The sequence below is a fragment of the Ctenopharyngodon idella genome, chromosome 7 (assembly GCF_019924925.1).
Source record: "Ctenopharyngodon idella isolate HZGC_01 chromosome 7, HZGC01, whole genome shotgun sequence".
In the NCBI taxonomy this organism is placed as follows: Eukaryota; Metazoa; Chordata; class Actinopteri; order Cypriniformes; family Xenocyprididae; genus Ctenopharyngodon; species Ctenopharyngodon idella.
Window position 1 is genome coordinate 9181645 of NC_067226.1, and position 17864 is coordinate 9199508.

Below are 17864 nucleotides of genomic sequence, written 5' to 3' on the forward strand. Positions count from 1 at the left end.
AAGTTTGATTTTTCAAAACAGTGCACTTATGGGTTTTCAAAAATGTGTACAGTGCCCTCCAAAAGTTTAGAAGCGCACCATGCAAAGAGGGGTTTGAATAATGTCATTAATATCATTACGTTTTCTTGCAATAGAGCAGTGGCTCTCAACCAGTGGGCTGGGGCCACTAGGGGGCCTCATCAACTTCCAAGGGGGCCAACATGTTGACTTAAAAGTATTTAAAATGTATAAATATTAATATATTAAAATAATCTAACTCTAACCTAAATGCTAAAACTAAGATGTAAACAAGTCCTATTTCAGTTTACATCTTGAATATTGCATTGGAAAAAACGGGGGCCTTCGGGTCAAAAAAGCCGAGAACCACTGCATTAGAATAACTTTCAATTACCACTGGAGACCAGCAGATATGATTTTCTTTTTGCTTGAAATAAAGGTTTTAGTTTGTCAAGGCTTTTCAGGTCCATCATTTAGGCCTACATAACACAGTGTCTTCTTCTAAAGATCCAGACAGGCCAGACTATGATTGTGTGGGCTGAGTGGAGGTACTGCAGTAAGTCATAATTGGTTCATCCGAGAACTCCCACTTCTCACAGCTGCTCTCTGAGAACAGTCAGTGGCCTCAATCTGTCACACAGCCTGTCTCCACCAGCTCCACACACTCTTAACATGTTTTGTTCTCTCGCACTCTACTTGTCTTTATCTTTTTCTCTCTACTGTCAATTTGCAATGTCAAAACCACTGAGACGTCTTTATTAATCTATGGTGTTGCTGCATAGTCGCATATTAAGACAGGCCTGTTTAGGGACATGAATGCTAATCAGTATTGACTCTTTAGCCAACCACAGTTCTGCATTTAAAAAAGGGCAAAAATCTCCCCAATTAAATATTTTAGAACTGGGCATAAATAGAAACATACATTACCATTTACAAGTTTGGGGGCCAGTAAGATTTTTTTTTACAAATGTTTTTGAAAGACATCAACAACGCTGCATTTATTTGATTAAAAATATGTACAGTAAAACAGTAATAATGTGAAATATTACTACAATTATTTCAAAACGCAATTTATTCCTGTGATGGCAAATTGTGAATTTTCTTATTTCTTCTAGAATGATGCTTCAGAAATCATTCTAATATGCTGATTTGGTGCTCAAGTAACATTTCTTACTATTATAAATGTTGAAAACCATTGTGCTGCTTAATATTTTTGTAGAAAACCTGATGCATTTTTTTCAGGATTCTTTGATGAATAGTTCAAAAGAAAACTATTAGTATTTACTGGCTCTTTTGATCAATTTAATGTGTCCTTCCTTGCTAAATAAAAGTTGAAAAAAAAAAAAAATCTTATTGACCTCAAAATTCTAAACAGTTGAGTATATTCACATATATGAAATTCAGACTTTTCCAGGCCTGGACATTAAAATGTTAAAATTCCCTGGTTTTCCATAACTGCAGGTTTCCTGCGTTTCATTAACAGAGAACAACAACAGTGAACCTGAGTTACTTTAGTGGTTTAAGTGTGCTGATAATGTTAAAACTGATTTCTGGTTTGTTGATTAGGCCATTGGACTGGCATATGGTTATTCTCACACAGAGTAGCCCATTTAAGAACAGTATGACGCATGGTGTGTTTTGTCATTACAAGGTTGAGTCGTGCATACTGAAAAGCTACAAACGTGGGTAAAGCCAAGGTCACTGCAGTACTGAGAGAACACGATGACTGAGTCAGAAATGGCTTTTAAAGACACACTCACTGCAAAGTCACTAAGAGCACATCTACACACAGTAAAGTAAACTCTTGATACTGTCTGAGTCATTTCTATTTGAAATTTTCACTGTAATGTGAAATAAGGTCATATGTTTGAGACTGCCAAGTAGGTAGGCACTCTGATTAAAACAATAAATTATGGTGTACTTATGCACAATGCAAGAATAAACTAAGCTTTCACCAAGTAATGTAGTCCATTAGCCAAACTGTTGGCTGATTATGACTGGCAAGAGAACGATTATGCGCTAATGTTTCCAACAGCTTAAAAGCTAGCTTTGATTCATTTTATAAACAAACAGATTCATGCTTGATGTCTGTTTTCATAATTGAAATTAGTCTAAAGGCTGTGACACACCAAGCTGATGTCAAAGAACTAGCGGCGACAAAAGCCGACTGTGTTTTCGCCTCGCGTTGGCTGTGTCTGGGCCGAAAAAGCTGTGCTTGAACACACAGCACAGACTACAGCCGACTGCCAACCAACACATGTTCTTCACCACTGTGTATGGAAATAACTGTCTATATCAGCAGGTCTCAATAGTCTATATTCGTCATTCAAAAAGGGAAACCGAAAACAAAATATACAAACCATAAACAAAGCAGCGCTTGCTTACCATTTTGAATATCAATCATGTTGTTTCAGTTTCTTCATTCTAGGCGGCTCATGTTGTTATGAAAATATTGTATAGAGCAGCCTTCTGTCTGTGCCATCTTTGCTTGCTTTCATTACTTTCATTTTTATTCGCTACTCAACTGAACAGCTAATCATCTAACCGACAGCCTCAACCCCAATTCAACAGGCAGCCGATGAGTGGAACACACCGCAAAATCTAGCCCAGACAGACATTGGCCGACCGTCAGCTTGGTGTGTCACGAACTTAAACACAGGAGGAATCTGATTCTATCAGTACTTTTAAGACTCCATCAAAGAAAAACCACAAAAAAAAAAAAAAAACTACATTCATAATACATACAGTGAAGATGGTTATTGGTGCATTAATACATTTTAAGGCACATTCACACTAGATCACAACTATAATGATAATGTACAACAATGCTGGGTGGATTCTGACTGGCTGTCAGCTAGGAAGAAAAACTTTCTGAAAGGGATTACAAATATATTGTTCCTCTATGTCATTATTGTTACAGATGTGATATGGACTCCCCTATTCTTATATAATTAGAATGATTATTAAATATGTATAGTTATTGTCCTTGGTGTGAATGGGTCTTTATAGTATGATTATTGACAAACACAAACTACCATTAACTATGGACTATTACTTAGTAAAGTAAATATAGCATCAGGCAAAAGCAGAAGTTACAGATGCCATTGTAGAGATGCTCCATTTCCAGTCAGCCGTGAATAATTAAATCCACAAGCAGAAGTGTCCAATAACTGAGGGTTTCTGAAAAAGTGAGTCATGTGATCTTGACATATCCAAGATAATGTGACTCTACCCAGTGTATAATAAAACAGCTTCTCATATGACTGGAGTTTTCATCTCATCTCAGATGTTTTTCCATTCATAACTTTATTTGCAAAACTTTTTAAATTAAAGACTGAATGCTCAATTAACATTTCAATTTGAAATGCAGATGATCAAAATTCATCTGAATGAGCAAGAAAAAGAAAACACTGCATCTACATTGAATATATGAACTTCACATCTGAACACAGGCTGCTATATTGGTTAATTTATTCTCCACACTTGCAAGCAAATAAAAGGGGTTTGGCAGGACAATTCAACTGCAAACAAATTGAGGCCTGCAAGCGCGACTGTGGCTCATGGTGGATGTGGTTGCTAGGTTACTCAAGAATAGACTTTGCTGAGGAAATCACAGAGATAAAAATCCTTCTACTCAATGCTTATTGATCTGCAGCAGAGTGCTATCGTGCAGATTGTTTACCAATAGACACTCAAGGATTTAGTTACTGTTACCACTGTGAAATGTAAATGAGATCTTGTTAAAACCACTCATGTGTGGAGAACCACGCGGCAAGGCCGCTTGCATAACCCTTCAGGAGGAAAAAACCAGCTCCTCTCTCCTTCATACAACCCAGCCCCCGTCACATCTACACTCATCTTCACGCTCCCTTCCTCTCACTCGTCCCTCTCTCGGAGTCATAAGGATGTCACACATCCTTTCACTTGTGATTTCCTTTTATAAAATCTTCAGCACCTTGTTACTCATCGTTCTAATCAGTCACGACACTATACAAGATCTAACAACATAGAGCCCTTATGGCATTCCTGGCAGAAGGTATTTAACGAGGTAATACACGCCCAACAAATTTGAATTCTTTTATTGTCTACTCATATTAAAACAGAAATAAAACTGATAAAGTGTTTCAGATTTTGATCCAGTGGGACCAGAATTTTAATTTCATTGCATCACTAGAATCTCATTTTTTGTGTGAACTAACTCAAAAAGAGTAAACAAAAATGGAAGGCAGATAGTAACAGGATTTGAGAGGCAGAATATTGGCAGCTGTGATGAGGTGATAGCATCTTCTGGCAGCACCACACAATTTAACACTCACACATTTACTGTAAGATATTACAAAACACTGCGGTCATTAGGTGTCGATTCTGTGCTCAAGTGTTATCTTGCTGAATCTCAGGGTAAAGTTACATAAGTACACAATCCACAGAAAAGAATAAAGAAGAAGTCTGTTCTCACCGCTGTGTGGACTTGGCAGCACCAGGTCTCTGGTTGAGCCGCTGGCTACAGCAGTCCACCATGCGCTTGAGGATGTACAGACACTCTCTGAATGTAGAAAAGAAAGGGTAGTGGCTCAGAATACACAGAGACATTAACGTGCTGTTCCGGTTCTGTGGTGCCAGTCGGCCACTGCGTTTGGATCGTGGAGACTTTCCAACGCTGCCCGACTCGCCTGGCGGCAAAGCTCCATCTCCTGGAGGGGGCACTGTAGATTCCCCTGGAAGAGTCAATGAGGAGGGGTCAGATTTCTCTGTGGCCTCCACTGCAGAGTCTGTATGAGGAGCCTTTTCTCCTGTGTAAAGAAAAATTTTTTTTTTTTTTTTTTAATTGTAGTGACTGCACCCTTACAGCCATATGTGATGTTCAAGATGGGTTACAAATGGTTAGTTGCCAAAACCAGGACACTAATCAGTTGAATTAAAGGGTTAGTTCACCCAAAAATTAAAATACTGTCATTAATTACTCACCCTCATGTCGTTCCACACCCGTAAATCCTTCGTTCATCTTCGGAACACAAGTTAAGATATTTTTGATGAAATCCGATGGCTCAGTGAGGCCTCCATTGACAGCAAGTTAATTTACACTTTCAAATGCCCAGAAAGGTACTAAAAAGTTATATTTAAAACAGTTAATGTGACTATAGTGGTTCAACCTTAATGTAATACAAAGCTTTATGAATCTTTTGTTTCGAATCTGTGTTTTGTCATGTGAACCATTGAAATTTCGCAACACTTATGACGTAACGAAGCCTTGTTTACTGAAATCACGTGACTTTGGTGCTCCGAACCACTGATTTGAAACAAAAGATTCATAAAGTTTCGAAGCTTCATGAAGCAGTGTTTTGAAATTGGCCATCACTAGATATTGCTGATATAGATTTTTTTTGGCACACAAAAAGTATTCTCATCACTTCATAACATTAAGGTTGAACCACTGTTCAACATGAATGTTCAACATTCAGTCACATGAACTGTTTTAAATATATCTTTAGTACCTTTCTGGGCGTTTGAAAGTGTAAATTACCTTGTTGTCAATGGAGGCCTCACTGAGCCATTGGATTTTATCAAAAATATCTTAATTTGTGTTCCAAAGATGAACGAAGGTCTTACGGTTGTAGAACGACATGAGGGTGAGTACTGATGACAGAAATTTCATTTTTGGGTGAACTAACCCTTTAAGATGATAAAATGGTTACGCCTCAAAGAACTGCTATAACCTCTGACCTTTTCCTTCAGCTCGTGGGCGGTGGTGGCCCTTCTGGAAAGAGCGGTAAAAGTTGAGACAGATTCCATAGCGGGTGATGCCCGAGTCTTTGTCGGTGAGAGCGAAGACAAAAGAAGTGTCGTCGCGGAGGCTAACTCTGCGCTGACGGATGCTTAGGCAGCCCTCAGGCTGGCAGAAGAAGACAACGTCAGGGGGCAGAGGAAAGTCATTGTGGTCCTCCAGCGGATAGCGCCTCAGCAGCTGAGGTGTTTGTGCTACACTATCGCTGCTGGGTTGCCTGATTAGGAAAGGGGAAAAGACTGAAGTGAGAGACAGGAAGACAGATCTCTGGCTTTTCTAAGCCCCAGTGCTTGTTCTTTTATTGCTATATATACACTGCCATCCAAAAGTTTGGGTCAGTAAGATTTTAAGAAATGAATACTTTCATTTAGCAAAGATGCATTAAATTGATCAAAAGTGACAGTAAAGACTTTTACATTATTACAAAAGATTTCTATTTAAAAACTGTGTTCTTTTGAACTTTCTATTCATCAAAGAATTCTAAAAAAAGTATCACAGGTTCAACAGAAACATTTAGCAGTACAAATGTTTTCAACATTGATAATTAAGGGTGCTCCAATCAGGTTTTTTGGGGCCGATTACTGATCACTGGAAGCAGTATTGGCCAATAGAATCACCAAAATTAATACTATTCTCAACAACGATGTATTTTTAAGTTTAAAAATAATTAAGAGATGAGAAAATATCAAGAATTGACAACTATTTACTGGCAAGCAACATGAGCAATATAGAGGTGACTTAACCACTTAGAGGTGATTAAGAACAGCTTAGCTTAAATATAGCATTCCTGTGAAATAAGTAATAAAAATAAAAACAGTTTTTAACAACAGAAAGTAATCAAACATAAAACAACAATGCATAGTCTTCACTGTAGATAAATTAAATATAGATTACACCTACTTAATCTACTAATTCTTTTTTTTTTTTTTTTTATTAAAATTAATGACTCAGACAGCAGAAGTAATATTAGGCTGCTGTCAATTTAAGACCAACTGCACAGGACCAATATACTGATACACATGCGACCATTTCCCAACCGTTTATGTTCGCTCATACATAACCGACGGTGTTTAAGTAAATACTCACCAAGCTGGGCATTTTGACATATTTCTGTGTTTTTAACCTTTTAGGCATGAACCCAAAGCTCAATTAAAGTATTTCCGTAGGATCATTTGACACTGAAGACTGGAGTAATGGCTGCTGAAAATTCAGCTTTGCCATCACAGAAATAAATTACATTTTATAATATTTTCAAAAAGAAAACAGTTATTTTAAACTGTAGTAACATTCCCAGGCTCCTGATTCATCATATTGTGACCTGCTGTCAAAACTACACCAAATCACAATAACATACAACCACATTTAACATTAACTGACAGTGTACAGTTGAGGCCGGGCACCTGGAACACACCTGCACAGGCCATGTACTAACAAAACACACAATCAGTTCACCTGTGATTCAGTTCTTCTGCAGTTTACTTAAGCACCTATAGAAGCACACACAAACACACCCACACACCACTGAACAATCTTCCTTACCTGGCTCCAACTACCACCAGGTAGTCCAGGAGGCGGGGACACGGTTTCTTTTTCTCCATCTCTGTATCAGGAGTGTTCTAAGTCATGGCAACTGTAGCAAAGATCAGCTCTCAGGCAGGCAGTCGTCCAATCAGGTGCAGTAGAACTAGCAGTTGGACAATCGTGGTAGGCACCGTCCAATCATTGCGGTCTGTGTTGTGCAGGAATGGGGTCTGGAGAAGAGTAACAGCAAACATTATAGAAGTAGTCCATCACACAACAACTGCTCTGCAGTGAAACTAAGCCTTCTGCACTGCTGCAAAGCTTAAAGGTGCTGTAAATAATATTTTTTTATGGATCGGTACTCAGAAAAGATCCCCATTTCCTGACAGTATCACTGAAGTAGGTGTCCTGAAATATCACAGACTGTCTCTGTGACAGCCCTAGGCTTTATAAACCGAAAGAAAAAAAATGACAAGTCACAGTCAGATTCTTTGTAGACTCTGAGCTGATTTCTGGCTGTCAATCAATCATTTTGCATGTCACAGGGAAAGAATAAAGTGTGTTATATTCGTGTTAAAGAGTTAGTTCTCCCAAAAATGAAAATTATGTCATTTATTACTCACCCTCATGTCGTTCTACACCCATAAGACCTTCATTCATCTTCAGAACACAAATTAAGATATTTTTGATGGAATCCGATGGCTCAGTGAGAGCTCTCAAGATCCAGAAAGGTACTAAAGACATATTTAAAACAGTTCATGTGACATGAGGGTGAGTAATAAAAGACATTATTTTCATTTTGGGGTGAACTAACCCTTTAATAGTGGATCATTCATGTTAAGCAGCAATTTCAGCTTCATATATAGTTTTCTGTGGTTTTATTTGTTTTTCTTGCTTAACGTTACAATGATATCCTGAAAAGGCCGAATTTCGTAATGCAGTAGTCTGGCAGTAGTTCCAGAAAGGACTAACATCACTTACAACACCTTTAAAAGAAAACGAAAAACATGCCCCAACAGACAATTTCTTTTACACCGAAATTAGCAAGTCATAGTCAAGTTCTTCAGAAACATATTTTACATATTGCTACTTCAGCATAATTTTGTAGCTTATCCATGTTGTTTGCACAAAATATTCACTGTTTGGTCAGATGAGTGCTAATTAAACATCACTGTTTCAGTCAATGACTACGGCCTTCCAAAACTATTTTACCTCAAACCTTTTTTTTTTTTTTTTTTTGCTGTTTCAGACAAATATTTACCAACATTTTGGTAAATCACTACCTCAAAATACCATTTTTATTCCAAAACTCTTTTGTGTCCGGCAGTACCATTTAAATATTACTGACAGCAATCTATACAGTCAAACCATAGCACACTACAAGCCAAGCCTCTGCAGCCTTCTCTAACACATCTTGACCTGAGGCTCAGCAGCAAATGTAAATACAGTTCACACAAACACACATTCTAATAAGCTAAAGGGACTGGAGCCCAGCTGTGTCCTCACCACATGGATTTGCCATTTGCGTTCCTCATGTGTTAGTGCACATACGCTTGAGCATGTGCCTCAATGTAAATACAAACGAAAGCAAGCTCAGATTTCATCCAAGAGAAACAGACCTTGCACAATATCCGGCTAGAATGGTTTGGATGATATAATTTCAACTAACATCACTGTTGTTCAGTAAACCTGTTAAAAAAGTCAATAAAATAGATGTATTGTCTATATCAACATGCAATTTACTCAAGCAGGACGTGTTTCTGGTTCAGTGTACTTTGTTAACTAAAGCAAACATTAAGACACTCTTGTGAAAGGTCGTAAACAGAACAATAATTACGAAATAATATGAAAGCCAGATGCCGTTTCAGAAGCAGATGCTTCTGTCTTACTGCAGTGTCTGTGTTTTTTCTGTACTGACCTAGAAGTGGGTCAGTGCTTTATCTGAAGTTCTGGATACTCTGCACTAAAGAGAGTTCTCCATCACGCTCTCTCTCACACACACACGCACACACACACACACACACACACACACACACACACGCGCGCGCGGGCACACACGCACACACACACACACGCGCACACACACACGCGCACACACACACACACACACACACACACACACACACACACACACACACACACACACAGACACCTGCACCCTACATCTGACAAACAACTGTTTTACCTTTGCTTCAGAAGCTTAATTTTTGAGATAATTTCTTGACACCATAGCTCAGAATTAATGAGCCTATATTATGCTCATTTAAAAGTTCAGAATTTTATATTTTGGGATGTGCTAGAATTTAAATGATTTAAAGTAAAAAAAACAAAAAACATTTTTTGCATACTATACATTGATGCAGTGCCTATTTTAACCCTCTGCCTGAAACACTCTGGGTGGGTTGCACCAATAAGGATTAAGCTTAAAAATAGATTAAATGAAGGTTTATCTAATAATTCTGTTGCACCAAACTTAAAAATTGTTTAAACATAAGCAGGCTTACATTTAAACCACCATTTAGATCCTGGTTTTAATTTATATTTAAGATAGATTAACTTTAATCCTATTGCTCTATTATTTAAACCAGGGGTGGATAACGTGTGGAGAACGTCGGTCCTGGTGTGCCACAGTACTGCAGAGTTTAGCTCCAACCCTGATAAAAACTCACCAGCCTAATGGCTAACGGCTAATGCTAACGCTGCGGCTGCCAGTACACAGGAAAGGAGACCAGAACCTGTTTTTTTTTTAATGGATGTCAATGGAAAAGAGGCTTCACTACACAGAATAAACTGCTTTTGTGAGGAAACAGCTTATCATTTAATGAATCAACTACCTGACTGCTAATCTTCAACATGTTTTACGCTAAACAATGCGTTTGTTGGGAACAATATGTAGATTTTACTATGATAAAAAGGTTATTTTATAAGAGAAGGCAGAATAGGGAATGCTGCGACAGGTAGGACTCATTTACGGCATTATCATAGTATTTAATAATGTGGTTTAATGTGCCTTGCAGTGAACTTTGCAGCTAATAGAGATATTTGTACTCTTTTTTTTTTTTTTTTTTTCCGCTCAGTATAGCACATTCCACAAACAATGCAGTCTTACTGTACGTTTACTAGCGATATAACACCAAATATAGAACATTTATTCACAAGACCAGCGCGCTAATCCACAAGAAACTGATTAACGTAAACTGTAACCGCCTGTCATAAAACTTTGAACGGCGGGCACTGACATCACTGCCATTACACGATAGGCTGAGAGGTGACACACGTGATCCAAGTTAGCCGTTACGCTCAATATTATCTGCCTGCAATAGAGTACCTCAGAGATGACGTGTTTTTGTAGGCCAACCCGGAAGTTAGCGGCGCACTGGTTCCCTCGATTGAAAGCCTATGCATTTTTCCCATAGACTTTTGGAAAATTGCAAAAAATAAGCTCTGTGTTTAACAAAGGGTTATGACACTTACACGTTTTGTCTATCAAGATAATGATATAAGAATAGATATAAACAGCTAACAGTAAGCTATAAACGGACTACAGCACACCATAGTCGCGGATCAACATCATCACCACCAAGCTTCCTCAAACTTTATTTAAAAAACAACTTTATTTAAAAACATGCTCGCTGATTATGATCTGCGCTGTGTATGAATACTTATCCACTTTTTCATGAGAAATGCTGTCCAAATGTCCTGTTTGTCATGATGATGTCTAAAGTCCCCACCAAAGGAAGTAGTCCCTTTTAGCAATTTGTTAGCAACTGCCGTTTTTAAGACACAATAAAGGTAAAAAAAAAAAAATAAAAAAAATCACAAGCGGGTTATAACTGGTGTGTTTTATGTCATAGATCAAAACGTGAAAATATTTTGAGGCTTTGTTAACCACAGACCTTATTTCAGGCGATTTAGCAAAAACCCATTCAAAAAACCCATAGACTTTAGGGCGATGGAACCGGAAGTTCTAAAATGCTAACTCATTTCCAGGTTTTGACTACAAAAACACGTCATCCCTGAGGTACTCTATACCTGAGGCTGCACTTTTAGGACCTGCAGCAGTCTCAGGACTGCATTTCTAGGACCCTAGTTTTTGTGACAGCGCCATCTAGTTTAAAAATTTAAACAGTGTTACCAATGGGTAGGTTTAGGGCTAGGGGTTGGTTAGGACAATATATCAATTACATTTAATCAGTAGCATTACCAACGGGTAGGTTTAGGGCTAGGGGTTGGTTAGTACAATATATAAATTAAATTTAATCTAATCAATTAAACAACTAAATCATTGCTAGGGTCCTAGACCTGCAGTCCTGAAAATGCAGCCTCCGGTATTGCAGGCAGATGCTACACGTAACGCTTTCTCCAATGGTAAGAGATACAGACCCTCTCATCTCCCTATAATAATACAATCTCTGCTTTCTAGCAGCCCTTCAGACCTTGATTAGCTTGTTCAGATGTGTTTGATTAGGGTTGGAGCTGAACTCTGCAGGACTGACATTAGCCATCCCTGCTTTAAACTCTGATTTAAATCTCAATTAGGGGTTACCTTTAAGTTTACAGGTGAGGAGGTTTAAAATGAAAGGTAAAACAGAAAAGCATAATAGGTGGGTGCCCTTTAAATAAAAATCATGTGGCCTAAAAGCAGAACCCTTCATAGAAGTGATGGTGTTATGCAATATTATGAAACTGCCTACAGCTTACAAAACAAGGACTTCTGCATTCAGCAGCATCTCATCGGGGTCAACACTGAGCAGGTACTCACTCTATAGTAGAGCTTCAAGTTCATTTGTCAAGATTTGCAAAATATATTTTGAGTTTATTAAAAGAAAGACAGAGAGAGGAAAATGTCAGAGGTGCTCTGCAATGTGACTCTGCAAATGTGCAAAGAAACTAACATGACGTATCCACTAACTAACTAAATAAATTTTCTCTGTTGTGGCTGGTCACAGTTAATGCAGGTTATGTATTTATTGTTCAAGGGTGAACAATTCAAGGCATACGATTTCTATAAGCATATAATAAAGTTTTGACTGCAATAATCATGTCAAACCTAATTTCTAAGAATTATTTAAATATGTTTTCCTCAAAACATGAAGGAAAATACTATCCTCTGCAAGACTACCTCACAACGTATTACACTTAGCCACATCCTCTGGAACATTCAAGATTCAAGATAGAACAGAAATAAATTTATCTTGAACCTTGAATCAAACTGCTTTTAAATGACTAGTCCAGTCAGCAAGTTTGGACTTGTCCAATATGATGTATTAATCTTTGGTGTGAGAGGAGCAGAAGGGTTCACACTGTGATTAGTAGCCTCTTCTTTCTGCTGAAGTGGCACTTTCTGCTCTTCCTACGTCATTATCCAACAGCTCAGAGAGGAAGAAGAGGTGGAAGGGAGGATAGAAGATAGATAGTTTTGTGACTAAGACATCAATAACGCCTTGATTTCTTCCTCTAAGCATCAACCGGCTCATCTGACACCAGGACCTCCGTGTTGTTCTTTTCTAAAATCACAGCTCTCACAACTGACCCAACATGAATCACTTGCACTTGCAGCAGAGGCTTCTAGGAGCTATGAGATGCCTAAAAACAGACATTTAAAGTAGGACAGGGGTGTAAAGTATATGAGTAATTGTACTTCTTTTATTTTTAGGGACATTTGTACTTTACCAGAGGAATACTACGGAATCTGAATACTTACATTCATACTAAGTTACATTTTCAAAGGCAAAAATGATGCATTTTACTCCTCAGAAATTTGTGTAATTTTTTTGTTTGCAGATTATCGTAATTTAAAGCTTCTTATTAATCTGATAAAACAATCAAATTACAATCCTGGCTCAATTTTAAAAGCCAATGACATCCACTTCACTGTAAACATTGGGCCACAACTAAGAGACATTTCTGAAGATGGATCATCTTGACTTAAGTGTGAACATGGTCAACAATCAGTCTATAAACAACTATATTCAAATGTCAAGTAGGAAGTAGGTTTGTATTTGTAATCTTACACAGTTTGAGTTTCAATATTACTTTAATGTGAAATATAATATATATATATATATATTCTTTTTTTATGAAATAATACTCTAAGTAAGAGACTAAAACTGCCAGTAGGTGTTGGTAAATGTCTAAATGAGTAATTCATTCATTCATTCATTCATTTATTTATTTGATTTGTTCAAACGGCTGATTCATTCAGGATTGAAGTAAATGACTCTCTTTATGAACGGGCCATTAAATCATTGGTTCACCCGATTGATTTGCTCAAAATGTGAATACATTCAGAAACATAGCTGTGTTGTTTAGAGAAGCACAGTCGTTCTGCTGTGGCTTTATATGTAATATTTTCATTCAGTCTTAAGCTGGGGACACACTTAATGACTAGCTGAAACATTTAAGACTGAACTCAACACACTTAAAGACTGTTTCCATTGACTGGAGCAGATTTTAGTCTTTGACAGTCAGAGAGGAGCACAAACCTAATGACTGAGTCAGTCCACTACACAACACACTTACGATTGGTGAGTCACGACGGGACATTCTGCTGAACTCAACTGTGTGAGATCTTGTACCGAGACAAACATGGATGTCAATAGACAGCTGCTGCTACTTATTTGCAGTGCAATTTGTGTAGAAAAAACTGGAAAAACCCTGCCAACAACACTGGTGGTTTTATTTATGAAACGTTAAACATAACTTGAATAACACATTTCATTATGCATTTCCTGATTAATTTCGTTAATTACAACATTTCTGGGGCTATTTTTTTAAACCTATAATAATATAATATAATGTAGACTGTTATTCTCAAATCAGGAATTAAAAACGAATTGGTTCATTCTGAGCAAAAAATGCCGGGCTATTTTATTGTTCTGGTTCCAGAGTTACCAGTAACCGGTTAGAACGAAATAAAATACTGCTTTATTTTTTTCCAAAACAAAAGTCATTCAAAATGTTATTTGTATATTTTAATTTTCATTTTATCGGTCTACAATAAATATACAATGCTCCCAAAACAAGTTAACGGGAATGGCAACACTGGAAAGTCTGAAAGCATGACTTCATTTGACAGAAGAGCTGCAGAGATAGGCTATTCAAGGAACAGTATTTCCTCAACATATTCCCTCAAATATATTAGATACTGCATAATTAAAGTGTATATATAAAATTATTTTAATTTACTAATGTCATGTTTGGCTATTTAAATTAACATATATTCAGAAATAAGTGCAGTTATATAGCCTACATTCAGTAAGCTACCATTTTATTTTTTCTGTTTAACTTTTATTAGACTCCAGGTCAAAATAAAAGGAAAGCAACTTAATGTTTTTTTTGTTTTGTTTTTTAAATAAAAGAAATAACTACTTATTCTTAATTTTTACATTTTAATTTTTAATGCAGTTTCACTTTTTTCCATCTACAGAACAAAATGAATAGCCTAAAACTATTAACTTTCAATGTTATCTTATGAAATAATACAAAGAATCATCAAAAAGATTATATGTCTGACAAAATTACAAGAATGATGTTTGACAGGGAATGCATCTCAGCATAGTTGCCGGCGCCAGTCGCAAATATTAAACATGTTTAATAAAATCTTTGTGAGGACGACTGGCAACAGCTGGTTCTTCAATTCTAAGACTAGAATCAGACACCGTTACACAATCTGCAACCAATAATGCGCAGCTGTAAAGTAATGACGCACGTGACCTCTATTTTACTTAACTACCTGGTTAATTAGGTAGCGTAAAACAAGTCCCAGACCTCATCACCCCTAGGGAACATATGAGTCTATTGGAAACGTGATATGATCTCGTACTCTGTCAATCATAGTGTGCCTGCCTCATGGCTCTACAATCAGCCTCGGGTAATGAGATTCCACTCGGTCGCCGTGGAAACCAATACTGCCTCTTTTCATGAGCACAGCTGTGACGGCTATTTTAAACAGACAATACACTGTCCCAATCACCATACATACAGAAATACAATGAACAGCCTTTAGCCAATAAAACAAGCATGAGCAAAACGAAAATGAGCAAGGCTAATTGCTTCTTTCCATCCAGAGAAATGAACAAACAAATACCTTAGCTAATCATAAATCAACTATTGCATTCAGTTCTCCTCAGCGAAAACCTTTCATCGTCTGTAATGGATCTGACTGAAGTTTAGGGCTTTTCATGCATTTCAGAAAGCCAGAGCACAAAATTGTCTTAAATGATCAGAACTCAACAAATCTGTAGTATGACAGCAAAGAAGAAGAAGATTTACATTAGAGTTGAACCATAGCTGAACCAGGAAATTACTGAAAAGAATCACACTTGGTCACTATGAGGAGAATGTGCACCTCAAGAGGACTTCAAACACTGAGCATGTTTTTCCTCTTGGATCAGTAAGTGTTTTTAAAGGGACATGTCTCTTAAAAGCCTTTCTCTGAAGCCTGAGGCTGTATGCTGCTTCTCTGTTTTTAAGAGCTTCAGAGCCAGTGTGCCTTGCCAAACAACAAAAACATCGAAACAAGTGTAAATCTAGATCTAGAACATACTAGGGCTCGACATTAAGCCTTGTCATGTGCTTGTCCTTCGGACAAGTAAATCGGTCATTCACTTGTCTGAGTAAACAAGTTGCTTGTCAGGAAAAAAAAATAGGATTTTTTTTGAGTGGTATAAATATTTATTCTGGAGCAAATATTCTCATCAGTTTTCTATCAGCTTTGACATATTTAAATCTGCATATTTGTGATATTTACCCCAAGGGCATTTTTTTTTAACCTTTACAAAGGGCACGTTGCTTTCTATGAGAGGTAAAAAAAAAAAAAAAAAAAAAAAACTCTTGGATTTCATCAAAAATATTTTAATTTGTGTTCTGAAACCCGAGTTCTTGCGGGTTTGGAACGACATGAGGGTGAGTAATTAATGACAGAAATGTCATTTTTGGGAGAACTATCCCTTTAATGAGTGAGTCATTCATTCAAACAATTCGTTCAAACGGCTGATTCATTCAAGAATGAGGCAGTTGTTAATGAATGGGTCATTGAATCTTTGACTCAACCGATTCATTCAAAACGCTGAATCATTTGGTAATGAAAACACAGTTGAGTGTTGCTGTGAGATGCGTTATGGTTCTGCTATGATCTTTGTTTCAAACTATTTTCGCTGCTGAAATAGAACAAAAACAGTCAATATTGCATCTAAAGTGTAAGTGACTTGTTTATTAAACTGTCGTATGAAATCGGTAGCACATTTTCAATAGTGTGATGGTATTCAGGAAGACACCACTCCTAGTCGTGTGATGTTGCTTAACTGCATCATTATATGTTATAAATATAAAAACTCCACATTTATATTTTTTAAATTTATTTATTTATGTGTTATTGACGTTTTAATCAGGCTACTTGTCCTGTCGGGCAAAATTCTTTTTCACTTGTCCCAGACAAGCGTTAATTTAGAGCCCTGAATATATCTAATCACTTCCTTTCCAGAGTTCCTCTAGAGATCACAAACCATGTAACCAGCTTCATCCCGAGACGTCGCTCTTCATGCTTGGTTATGGTATAACTTTAATTATGCTGGTATGTGTGTTTACATGGAAAAGTATTTGTCTTCTAGGTGGGGGAATAGTCTCTTATTGGCTTTATAGCCTTGAAGCACATGTTTGGGAACATTTAGCTCTTGTAGATAAGACCTGTTAATTGAAAGACTTTTTACTCTTTCTTCATTATAGTCCAGATATGGAAGATTTGCTTTTTTTTTTAAATCAGTAAATGTGTAATTAATTTTACTTTCACGTCAATATTGTGACTAGATTTAAATACCATAATGTGTATTCATTTTTTAAGTAGGTGATTTCCCCTTTAATATGTATTCATCAAACAATGAATACAAAATATAAAACTCTGGAAAATCTAAATCTAAACATGACATTTTACTTTGATCTATGAGGATGTTCTTTTCTAAGAAACTTAGTATCAAATGCTTCCATGTCTCAGAAATCCATATATAGACTGCAGGTTATATCACAGGGTTCAGTATGGGTTAACATAACCCTGAGGCTTTTTCAAAATTCTCAAGACTCTTACAGTTTTGTACTGCCACTTTTCACAGCTGGTTTGCAGCAGGCTTTTTTTTTTTGAAGCAGCTAGGAATGGTATGCTCTTAATCGTTAAGGAGCCACTTAAAACGGATAAGCACTGACAACAAGATTGAGCTGATGGTCAAGTCAACTTACTGGCTACAAGCTAACAAAAGGTACACAAAGGCTAATACGGTCCACAGTTTAAACAAACACACATATAAATAAAAAAGTGCAAACAATATATAACAAGGCCTGTCTCACACATCTATCTGTGACACATCAAGCGGCATGTATTTACTTTGTCACCTATATTCACACTACCTACATGAGCAACGTCAGAGTAAGTTAAGCCTATTTCTCACCCCCAACAAAAACAGAAACACATTGAAAATGCACAATAAACCTACTTATAAACACAATCTTTCGAAACATAGGCAAATATGAAGCAACATACCATAAAGGAGTAACCTACTCGCCCATAGTTCAA

At 37.1% G+C, this 17864-nt stretch overlaps 1 protein-coding gene across 41 annotated transcripts in view; it reads right to left on the reverse strand.

Moving 5' to 3' along the window:
• The window catches only part of madd (MAP-kinase activating death domain), a 63397-nt gene that overhangs the window by 41136 nt on the left and 4397 nt on the right, over window positions 1–17864 (reverse strand). For 40 of the 41 annotated variants that reach the window (XM_051898426.1, XM_051898437.1, XM_051898446.1 and 37 more), the window contains exons 2-4: window positions 7319–7530; window positions 5719–5996; window positions 4454–4787 (exon numbers count right to left, since the gene is read on the reverse strand). In XM_051898426.1, the coding sequence (XP_051754386.1) occupies window positions 4454–4787; window positions 5719–5996; window positions 7319–7377 (671 nt within the window). In that variant the 5' untranslated portion in view covers window positions 7378–7530. The remainder of the gene's footprint in view (window positions 1–4453; window positions 4788–5718; window positions 5997–7318; window positions 7531–17864) is intronic. The other variant, XM_051898415.1, reaches the window with a different exon arrangement.